General features: G+C 38.3%; 1 protein-coding gene across 1 annotated transcript in view; it reads left to right on the top strand.

Annotated features, from left to right (window-relative positions):
- The first annotated feature begins 2,415 nt into the window (after positions 1 to 2,415).
- The window catches only part of hcn4 (hyperpolarization activated cyclic nucleotide-gated potassium channel 4), a 65,984-nt gene continuing 57,197 nt past the window's right edge, over positions 2,416 to 11,202 (top strand). Inside the window, exons 1-2 of the mRNA XM_053338792.1 lie at positions 2,416 to 2,429; positions 2,652 to 3,317. Coding sequence (XP_053194767.1) covers positions 2,416 to 2,429; positions 2,652 to 3,317 — 680 coding nt within the window. The remainder of the gene's footprint in view (positions 2,430 to 2,651; positions 3,318 to 11,202) is intronic.

Below are 11,202 nucleotides of genomic sequence, written 5' to 3'. Positions count from 1 at the left end.
ACCGACCGCAAGATGGTCCTAAGTCTGAGGGCTTTCTGCCGCTAGCTCGGTGGCTAACTCAGCTAACTGGCTAACTGTGTAGACTGTAGTAGTAGTAGCGTGTGTGCATTGAACGTATACCGCTACAGCAGCCAATCACCACCGCGTTACGTAATGCAGCTGTGATTTTCAGACCCGCCCACTAAATCCTGAACACAGACATTTTGAAACACAGTTTGTGAATCCTAGCTCCACAATTCAAATCTAAATGGTTGAAATGCTTTTTACACTTTTTTTAGAAATACATTTATGACCTATTTAATGTGTTTAGAAGAAAATGTCTGAAGTCACTTTACACAGTCTTTAATAAGCTTAAATTCACTGGTACCAGCTTCTCAAATGGGAATATTTGCTAGTTTTCCAGTTTTCCAAGTAACATGTTACATGTTAAGTATATATTATATGTAAAATATGTTAACTTTGGCTTCAAAAAATAATGATCAGTATTTTATACAATTAACAATCAATCAATTACTAAAGAAAATAACTGTTAGACCTATTGATAATAACAATATAGTGTTCTGTATGCATTTTACAACAAATCAGCTCAATGTAATTAGATTTTGACAAAGAGCCCTTGTATTTTATATGTTGTAGACTTTTAGTTTACCTCTCATTGCCTTTAAATACCATATTAACTTTGTATGTTGCAAATGGGTGGGTTAATTAATAATCATACTTTGCAAAGGGGAATCTCACAAAATTGAGAATCAACCTTATGGTATTTTGCAAATTCAGCACAGTAGAAATACCTCTTAAATAATATTTATTTCCAATTATTTTATATCAGCAATATACCTTCTTGATAATGTTTGACATTATTATCACATTAGACAAATATATAATTTATTATCTGCAACATTGTCCTTGGACTAATTATTGATGGAGTCTATTAAAGTTAATTAAAACATTTGACCTGTGAGGATCTGGTTGTGAGAACATTTTATCCATTTAACTTATTGTATTGTTAATATATTTTAGTATTGATGTATCTTACTGTGTGTTTGTGAGTATGTTTTCTTCATATTACTTTTAATATGTTAAAAGCACACATACATTACAGTAAATATAGTGACAGTAGTGATTAATGATTAATAGTGAAAATTGAATGTTCTAGTTGACTTTACACTAAACAAATCCTGTATTTGCACTTATTGCCATGTTTCCTTGACAAACATCTATCTTGCTATCAAAATCACTTTATCAAAATTAACTTTGACCAATTATCAAGTATATTAATCATATGGACCTCCTTAGGAAGTGGAGATCATAATCTTATTGAAATGTACAGAAAAAACTAAATGTGCATACTGAAACTGCCATGCCTCTGCTTTCCTTTATAGGTATTGAAAGTGAATACAAGACTTTCCATTTTCACACAAATGTTTGTGGGGAAATTAATGACCCTGCTATTACACATATTTTTACGGAACTGTGTGCCCATATTTGAATCACATTAGATAGACAAGAATGAAAAGGAAACATATCAAACAACAGATTTAGGGGGAGAAAATAAATGCAAGTCTATAATCCTAAAGTCGTTGACGTGGCCTAAATTGTATTCACCTAAATGGGAAGGAAATAATATTTTCGATTTCAAAGATATATTTGTTTAAACGTTACACGTCTGTGTTGAAGCTCTAATTCAACATTGTACCATCTGTAATAAGATTTAATCACCAATTATAAATCCATAGTTGGACAAATAAAATTACCGTCAAAGCATTAAATCTTATTAGATTTGTGTGAGACAAACTAATGAAAGTACGTTCGATAAAACCCCCCTTACCAAATTGGCAAGCCTATTCTAGTTTGAACTGTTTAATGTGCGCAAATTACGCAGTGGATCAGTGTGATCGCGGGGATGGCAAACATGCTATGTGGAGCCAACAGTCTATTATTGAACAATGAGCTCGCATCGCCTACCTGTAGCCTTAACTTAAGAGAACAGGAGAGCGTTTTAAGAATGGGAAGAGCATTCCCCTTTAAACAAGGTGGGCTGAGCTTATTTGCAGTTCTCGCTCCTATGGCAACCCAATAGATCAGCATCATGAATATTCACAATTCACCAAAACGCACCCTGACTATGGATCAGTGATGTCAGCGGTCCCTGGAATGCTGTACTGTATTTTTGCACGATTGTGTCGCGTTGTTTGATGGCATCTGGCAAGACATCTGGTGAAAAGAGCATCCTCCGTTGTGCATGACCTTTCCCTCGTCTCCATATCACCGTCCGTCGGCACGTCCCTCACATGTCAAGCTAAGGTGACTTTCAAGCAGTTTTTTCCACTTTTGCGCACAATGTCGGAACGACACAAAGATGTTCATCGGGGACACAGTGGCCAAGCGGACCGCCCAGTCTGCGTCTGAGGACATATGCAAACTGTCAGGTAGTCTAATTATGAAAAAGAGTGTCTCGTTTCTGTTTCAGCAGAGCCACGGCGGTCCATGTCATGTGTAGCAGGCTTTCAGGGATTCAGATTAGCTCCAGACTGATTGCTCTCACAAACAGATACGGAGCGCTGGGCTGGTGGCAATAATCGTTACAGTACAGCCTAACAATCTGGATTTATTTCATTTTCTCCACTCTGTTTCAATGTCATAATGGACAGGTTGCACTCCTCCATGCGTAAAAGGCTCTACAGTTTGCCACAACACATTGGACAGAAAGCATCTATAATGGGTGAAGAAGACTCAGACAAGGACACCCGGAGGAAGAGTATCAGGATGAAGCCTCTGCCGTCGCCGACCTCTGGGGGAAGCTGCAAAGGCATCGGGGAGACCAAAAGTGGGGAGTCTGTGATCATGGAGACGGACATAGGGAGACCGATGAAGACCAGCTCAAATGGAGATTGTCGGAGATTTCGAGGCAGCCTCTCGTCCATCACAAGTCGGCATGTGCACGACTCGGACTCGGCGGAGGAGAGACGCCTCATCACTGAGGGGGATGTCACTCCGAGCGAGGAGAGCCCCCCCGGAGCCATCGGTGATGGGCCGCCGGATCAAGGCGCGCAAGGGGCCAGCGGTGGCGGTACCCAAAATGATTCCCAAGACCAGCAGTCAGGGTTTATAAAGTTGGATGGCGTTGATCAAATTCTGCCGGACGACGAGAGATTATATCAAGCTGGGTTCATGCACAGACAGTTTGGGGCAATGCTTCAGCCAGGGGTCAACAAGTTCTCCCTGAGGATGTTTGGAAGTGAGAAGGCGGTTGAACGAGAGCAAGAGCGGGTTAAATCCGCTGGATTTTGGATTATTCACCCCTACAGTGATTTCAGGTAGGCTAAATGTTGACACCTTGCACACAGACCCCAAAAAGCTCAGAATGAAGCTCATGTTACTATCAGTGCTTTGGCACAGTGTCAGATGTTTTTCTCAGTGTGTTATCATTTATTAGTGCATTCATCACCTCTGATTAGGTCCATTAGTTGTTTTATTCATCTTTACAGCACCATTATCATTTATTTTACTCATACAGATTAAAATAGTCAGCACACATTTGACCAATTCCGTGATTGTAATAAACTGACTTTACTGCTTTATGAAAAATGATCAAAATGTACCAATTTTGATAAGGGAGTTTCCAGCAGTAGAAGAACAAGATTCACTAGTTTCAGGATATACAAGTGTTAGTCAAGAGGCCTGTAGACACTTTGTTGTGTTATGGAGTAACCCACAGATAAGTCAGCCTTTACTAATTAGGGCAATGTGCACAGGAGACATGATTTATCCATTGATTAGGTTTATTGATGCAGGCCTTCACATCACAGCAATGATTTTCTTTCTTTCTTCTCTTCTTTTGTTTAGAGTATTTTGAAAATAAACAGGATTAAGTGATCTTTATTGGAATTTAATTGGATTAGCTCTTAAAGTTGTAAAGCCATTCTGAAATGATCAACACATTTTATGTCTGCATTTTAAATTGGGACAAACTACAGCAGCAAAACTGAATAGAGTCCTCACAGAGCATATGATCGCTCTCATTTCTTGTCTTACACACTTCTCTCTGTTAGTGTCCTTGACTTTGTTATTGAGTATATGCATCTGATTCATGGCCACACAGATGCTCTTAATGGTTAAGCAAGATTATAGTTAAATTCCTTCATTTTTGCTTTTATGATTTTAGACTTAATAAACTTAAATGCACATATGCGTCTTTACTTGTATGTCAGATGACCTCTTTAAAGGAAGTCTAAGCGGGCTGTTTGACTACACTTATTCATTGCGAAAAACATTACTGTGGATTGAACAACATAAAATATGTCCTGTGAAATCAAATTTGGAAAAAAATCTACATAGACTACTCCATATGTAGCTTCTAAATCTCTATTGTATATTATCATGACTGTTTATTGTGAGTAGGTAATGAGCCTTAGCTTTTTTCTTTAAATGACCATGTTTTCATGTAGTTCAATAATTTCGGCAACACTATTTCATCACAGACTGTGTCAGCCTTGGCATTTAGTTCAACAGTGCATCTTATCATTTGAGCTGTGTGAAGACTGGAGACATTCATGTTGCTGTAAAAGGATACAGAGCAGGATGGTAATTGTTACACATACTGTAACATTTTCTTCTTGTCTGTGACATTGAATCCTGTCTAGCTTGCCTAGTATTTGATTTTTGATTGTTTTATGACTTATATATATATATATATGACTATCACTAATCACAAAAGTGTGTAATTTCTACCCCAAGAACAAGACTTTTTAGAATAGAAAACAGGCACATTATCTGATCATCTATCCAGTGGGAGAGTGAAGCGGCCAATATACCATGCTTGCTGACAACAGTGAATGTTTTATGCTGAATCTAAATGTAATATTGATCCACATGCATGTTAGTTAGATTATACTGTCAGGAATGAAAAGTAATAACTTACTGTTACTGTTACTGTTTGTAAGAGAGAGGAGTGATATCTGTGCTACACAAATACAATTTTTTCAGACAAAAGAAAAAAGCTTTCTTGTAATATCACATGTCAGATGGATCTCAGACATACAACACTTACAGAACTATTGACTCATACTATCTCCAAATACATACACAGGTTGTATAGGTCATCATGAGGAGGTGAGATAAAGTATTAGACAGATTGCCATTTTTGTTATGCTCCTCCCAGCTGGTTATGCTTCCTCTGATCCCCCTTTGCTCTCTTTCTCACTATGTTAAATGTCATGAGAGAGGGTGATTTGAGGCTTGGGGAGACTGTCCTTTTACTGAAAGGGCAAAGATTTGGCACCAGGCATCAGTTTTGAAGTGTCTTTGAGCAAGAAATTGGGGCTCCATTCCACACTGCACTCGCTGTAAGAGACGCACGTGTGACTCTCTCAGTGAGGTGGAAATAATAAATAAATAGATAGATTAAATTGCACTGAGAGAGAAGTGCTCTAAAAAATGAGGTTAGCCACCCACTTGTTCGGGGTCTGAGGGAGGACACTGTATATTACCATAATTAAACCATTTTGGCAATCTGAGAGTGGTTTGCTTGTGGTTCAAGCACTCAATACTATGATTACGCAATCACTCAACTCTACAATTAAAACCACAGCCGTGATACTCAATCAGGAAAGTAAAAAAATGTAGTCTCAGCTCTCACTGCTCTGACTAACAAGAAAAAGAAAAGCACCATACACACAGCAATTCACAGGTACATTTAAATATGATGGCCTATTATTGAACAGCTTCTCTTAGAAAGCCAACATCTGTGACCCCTTATCAGTATTAACATGGTTCAAGCATTTTTTTTTTTTTAGAAATATACTTTTAGAAATAACACATCATGTCAGTAAGCTAACACAGCATGTTGAGATGAGTTACAGCTCATATTTTATTTTTAATGAACTGAAGGAGAAGTATGATACTTGGACACTCACACCCACTCCAAAATCAGGATCAGAGACAGGACAAGATGACTGTAATTAAAGTACATAAGGGTATGAGAGAGGGATCTTTTAGTGGGCCTGAAGAAGAAGAGGGGTCGCTGTGACTAAAAGTTTTATTCCCATGTCTGCATCAAAGCTTTGGCACTATAAGCTCAAATTAGAGTGTCACAAGGAATCACAGAGTCATCACTGCACCAGAATTCAGCAAAATCTTCTCTTGTCAAGTATTGTATAACGCTAAGAAGCAGGGGAGGAGCAATATCTTGCAAGGGAAAAAGACGGATTAAAAATGGCATCATAATCCAATCTACAGCCTCATTTCCAGATCCAAAGCTGAACAACCCCCCTTCGATTTTGAACAAGCATCTTCCAGTCAGGAGATGTGGTCAGCGAGCTAGCCACTTGGTAAAATCCAGCACCCAGAAATAGAACAAAAAAAAAAAGAACAGGAGAAGTTTTTCTACAAAATGATTAAGTTGTACAGAGTCTTTTAAAATGAGGAAGACTTTAAGCACACACACAGAACATAAAATATCTGTGGGTGTTTGATGGGATTGTTGGACAATACATAAGAAGGGGGGCTGAGATTACTGTCCCCTCTGTCCTGTTCTTTACTGGATGCATCTGTTGGATATCTGCTCTGTTCTGTTAGCTTACCTGTCTCTGTCAAGAAAGTGTGACTTCATGTTTGCTATTTAAAACATGCTGTATCATAAGCTGTGCCGAACCCTATTGATGCTGCATGTCCTTGGTCATAGATAGAGATTGATAAAAGTCATAGAACATTTATTACCTCTTTAAAGAAGTTTACAATATTTCTGTGCTGATCAAATATTAACCCTCTCACATCTCACAGAAAGGATTTTTCATCTTTGCCTGATGAAAAAAAAAAAACAGAACATATGCTTAGCTCTTTGCATAGAGGCTTTTGTATGGATTCTATCAATGCAATGGTATTGTACATAGCTCAAGAAATATAATGCGGTGCAATATTAGAATGCAGCCCTCTGATCGTCAAGTGCCTTTTAATTATCTTGTGATTCAGAGCCCAGAGGACACATCTGTTGGGAAGTATTCCACATTTCCCTGGAGAGATAGAAAAGGAGATGTCTCACATTAGACCTTTTTTTTTGTACTGAAGGCTCTATTAAGTTCCTCCATCCCTCATTTTTTTTCTTTAGAACTATGTTGCCAACATTATCAGAGAGGAGGGTCTGCAGATTCTGTCAGTCAGTTAAATCCCATTGCAACCGTCAGGCGAGTACTTCCGCAAAGGTCCGCTTTTTTTAAACAGCCTTTTATTCCTCCTGAACATCCAGCACTGTGTCCCAGAAGACATTTACCTAGACAGTGGCAAAAATAATTCCTGTGAAAAGACATCTTACAATTTAGTTTCTGCTATTTTTTGCAGGGAATACATTAAAGCAAAGTAGAGCAGATATAGTTTAAGAAAAGTTACAGAATGTAGACTATGTTCACTATGTTCATGAATACATATTACACTACATTAATAATTAATAGGTAACATAACAATTCACATAACCATTTTCTCATTTGATTTTTGTATTCTCTGGCTAAAACTATGTTCAATTGTCTTCATTACCAACATAGAAGAAGAAAAAATGGTACAGCTTTTCACATTATTAGTACAGCTATGTTGAATCACATATATGCATCATCAGAAGATTAACATGACCAGAAAAAGCTATAAGTGTTCTATGATTACTATAAAAAGTAAATGATAGCTGTGCTACATGTACCTAGACTGCACTTTTATTCAGAAGAATGTCGGGGAAATAATTCCCATGGCCATTATGAAGGCGGATGGCTACCTACCCAGAGTCCGGTTATACTTGAGGTTTCTCTCTGTTAAAGTGATGTTTTTCCTTGCTGCTGTTGCCAAGTGCTTGCTCATGGGAGAATGTTGGGTATCTGTAAATTAAAGATACAGTCTAGACCTGCTCTATGTGAAAAGTGGCCTGATTTAACTGCTGAACTGCTGTTGTGATTTTTTTCACCGTATAAATAAAACTGACTTGATTATTCCCCTGATGAATGTTGAGGTATTGTAAATATTGCAAGTTTAGATTTGCATTAGTAGCTTCTGTGCATGCTTTCTGTTGAAAAGAACAGTTACAGTACTGGAGTGTGCACTCTGTGTATTGTGTTTGTAAGCATAAGGGATCAGATTAAATAACAGCATTCTCTGTCTCGGTCAGGTTGATTACAGTTTATTTGAGAGTATGTTTTGCTATTGATTTGTTTGTGACTCGTGGGACCTCTGGCTTGCCATAAGTGAATTTATTAAAAAATGAGATGGAGAAACATGCACGAGTGCAGCGATAGTGAATCCCCCTCTTGTGGCGGTGTCAGGAGTCATAGTCTGGGTGAGAGTTACATAAAGGTCAAGGTGAGGTGCTGGCAAGCTGCAGGAGATAAATGTAAAGCCTCGACATTTAGAGCTCCGTTTAAACTGTTTTTTGTGCAGTACATCTTAATGATGATCATTGCACAAGATCAAATAAAAGATGCATGAATGAAGTCCAGACAAGTGTTAGCTCGTGCCCTCATGGGCCATGCCCTTTTGTCTTATGGTGCGACTCTGCATGGGAAGGTGGAAGAAAAGGAGATTTGACACTACAGTACATGGCATGAATGACACTCTATTCTTTTTGGTCCTCATTAAATAATTCCGCCTTTAATTTAGTGAGGGTAAAACATGGGGATTACAGATGGTTCTGGCTGGGCCTGAAAGTGGGGTAATCAAAATAGGCCGCTGTGCTCATCCACGAATATTAGGAGCCAAGAGATTATTACAGCACAATTTATTTAATGGAGGGAGCCCAGGGAGGATGTGTGTAGCGGGTGGGTAGAAGGTTGCCTGTCATAGTGGCAGAATGATTGAACGGTACCGCATGACCTCGCCATGCACGCTTGTGTGGGAGTGTGAAATCAGGACACGTGATCACAGCTGTACAAGAATTGCCTTTTTTTATATTTTTTTGCACGTCAGGGATTTTTTTCCCTCTTCTGATATGTCATTTAATTCAGCTTTATGTATTAGGCAGAGAGCTGAGTTTAACCTTGGAAAAGTGATGGTAATCTTGAGGTGAGATTATATTGATTGATTGGACGTCATATACATTTTGAAAATGGGAAAGCCTGCTTGGAAGCATTTTCTGTTAAGTGCCACATGTCATGCTTGATGTATTTTGGTCACCTGACAAATGTAATGTCGTGTGTCCTTCTTGCTCCACCATCCTCTGCATTGCAACATTGATTTATAATCTCTCCAGGTGGATACACGACACTAGTCATCCAAACCCAGTCTCAAGTTTGTTTGGGTTTTTTTTTAACACATTTCAGTATCACATTTATTTTTCTTGCCACTAGAGAGATGTGCTTATTGCCCCACTGACCAGAGGTAAATATGTCAGTTTCACTTATCTCATCTTTTTAGAATGTTGATGGAGAACATGTATTTATTTCTTTATTTAACAATTTATCATGCCATCATCAAGTCATGTTTGAGGTACCTTGTATGTGCCAGTAGAGTGACCAAGACCTCTTTGGACCTTTCTGTATTCTTCTTGAAACTTCATGCTTGTAGCTGTAATAGAACATCATTTTGCACCACGTCCTCTTTTTAAAAAGAGTGCAAGAAAAAAAAAATTCTTGCTCTCTCCATACAGTGGACATACACTGATCCCTTGTTGACTTCACCTGTCCACGGGAGCAGTTGAGAATGGGAAGAAATGTGTTACAGTAGGATTTGTAAGCCTTGTGACAGTTTACATATAGTGCAAAAGGGGTTTGCAACTCACTGTTAGGGAAGTAATTGTAAACACTGAATTTGACAGTGATGGCTTACTGCATGCTGTATACTGCCCTGTGGTGCAGCAAAACATATTTTCAATCAAAACAGTGGTTCTGGCTAGAAATATAATTTTACACATTAGTTGTAATTTTAGTCTGACATCTGGCATATAATCAGTGCCGAATGTCAAGTGTCAAATACACAATCAACACAGATTATATATAGGTGTAATCTTCCAGTGTTACCCAAGAGGGCATTATTGGCATTGCGGTGATTCAGCCTTCTGCAACATCACCTAATTGTTAAACAAAGTGAAAAAATATATTCTTTCTGGTATCATTACTTTTATTAACCAAAATGCAATGACTGAAGAAGTTTCTTTAATTTATTGTACATAAAAAAGTAAAACTTTTGAAAAGAAGGTATGACCTGGTTGCCGGCAATCAAGAAAGCAAAGCACAGTGATGTGGAATGAATAATTAAGATTGCTTGGGTTAAACTACCTACTGCATACTATCACTTCTCTCTGATGTCTAGATAGGGTTAGGGTTAGGGTTAGGGTTAGGGTCATTTTAACAAGGCAATGAGGGTCTAAAACACAAACAATCACATTATAAGGCAGGTCAGTACTGCTTTTTATCTATGACACAAACTGGTCTGATATTTGATATCAATTTACACCCCATTCAGGTTAAATAACCACTTAATATTAATTGCAATCTGCAGTAGATTTTGACCTAGATTTGTCCTTCAACTGGTGATAAGTATGCAATGCATAACCAAGAAACTGCTTAGTGTAACATGCAATTCTCCCTAAAACAATTCGAGATGTTTTCATGCATAGTTTTTATTTTATAGTACTGTAACCAAATCACATCTTCTCTTACTGTGACCTCTGCGTGCACGCTGCAGCAGCAGCAGCCTGCTCATTCCTCCTCACACAGATTCTGCTATATCTAATACATACAGGTTGACCTTTTCAGCCCTGCCTGTGTCCCAGGTGGATTCTTACACCCCTTGTCTCTCTGAAATTTGATTGCTTTTTTTTCCTATCAACCTAGATAGGAAATGGCTAAGATGTGAGACTGGCACCAATATGTTGCTCCAGGGGGTGGACACAAGAGAAACACCATATTAAAAAGCACTTTAAATTTCATATTAGACACTGGCCGTTACAAAGTCATTTTCACAGGCAAGTTCCATTAAGTTCAGAGCCAATTAGCAGTGTGTACTAGTGACAGTAATCAGCTCTACCTGTAGGTCACTCAGATGGATAGCCATTGGTCATGTAACACTTACAGTGTGCCCAGACTTTCACTGCGTTTGATCCTACTACATCTCCACTATCTCTCTGTTTTACTTTCTTACTATCAAGTAAAGTTAAAATACTAGTTTATGTAAACAGTGTGCATGGCTGCATAGGAAATAAATCCATACTAACATTTATCAGCTTTCAATAGA

The sequence above is a fragment of the Scomber japonicus genome, chromosome 1, assembly GCF_027409825.1.
Source record: "Scomber japonicus isolate fScoJap1 chromosome 1, fScoJap1.pri, whole genome shotgun sequence".
Classification (NCBI taxonomy): domain Eukaryota; kingdom Metazoa; phylum Chordata; class Actinopteri; order Scombriformes; family Scombridae; genus Scomber; species Scomber japonicus.
Note: the sequence above shows the minus strand (reverse complement) of the source record. Positions and strands in the feature narration are given on the sequence as shown.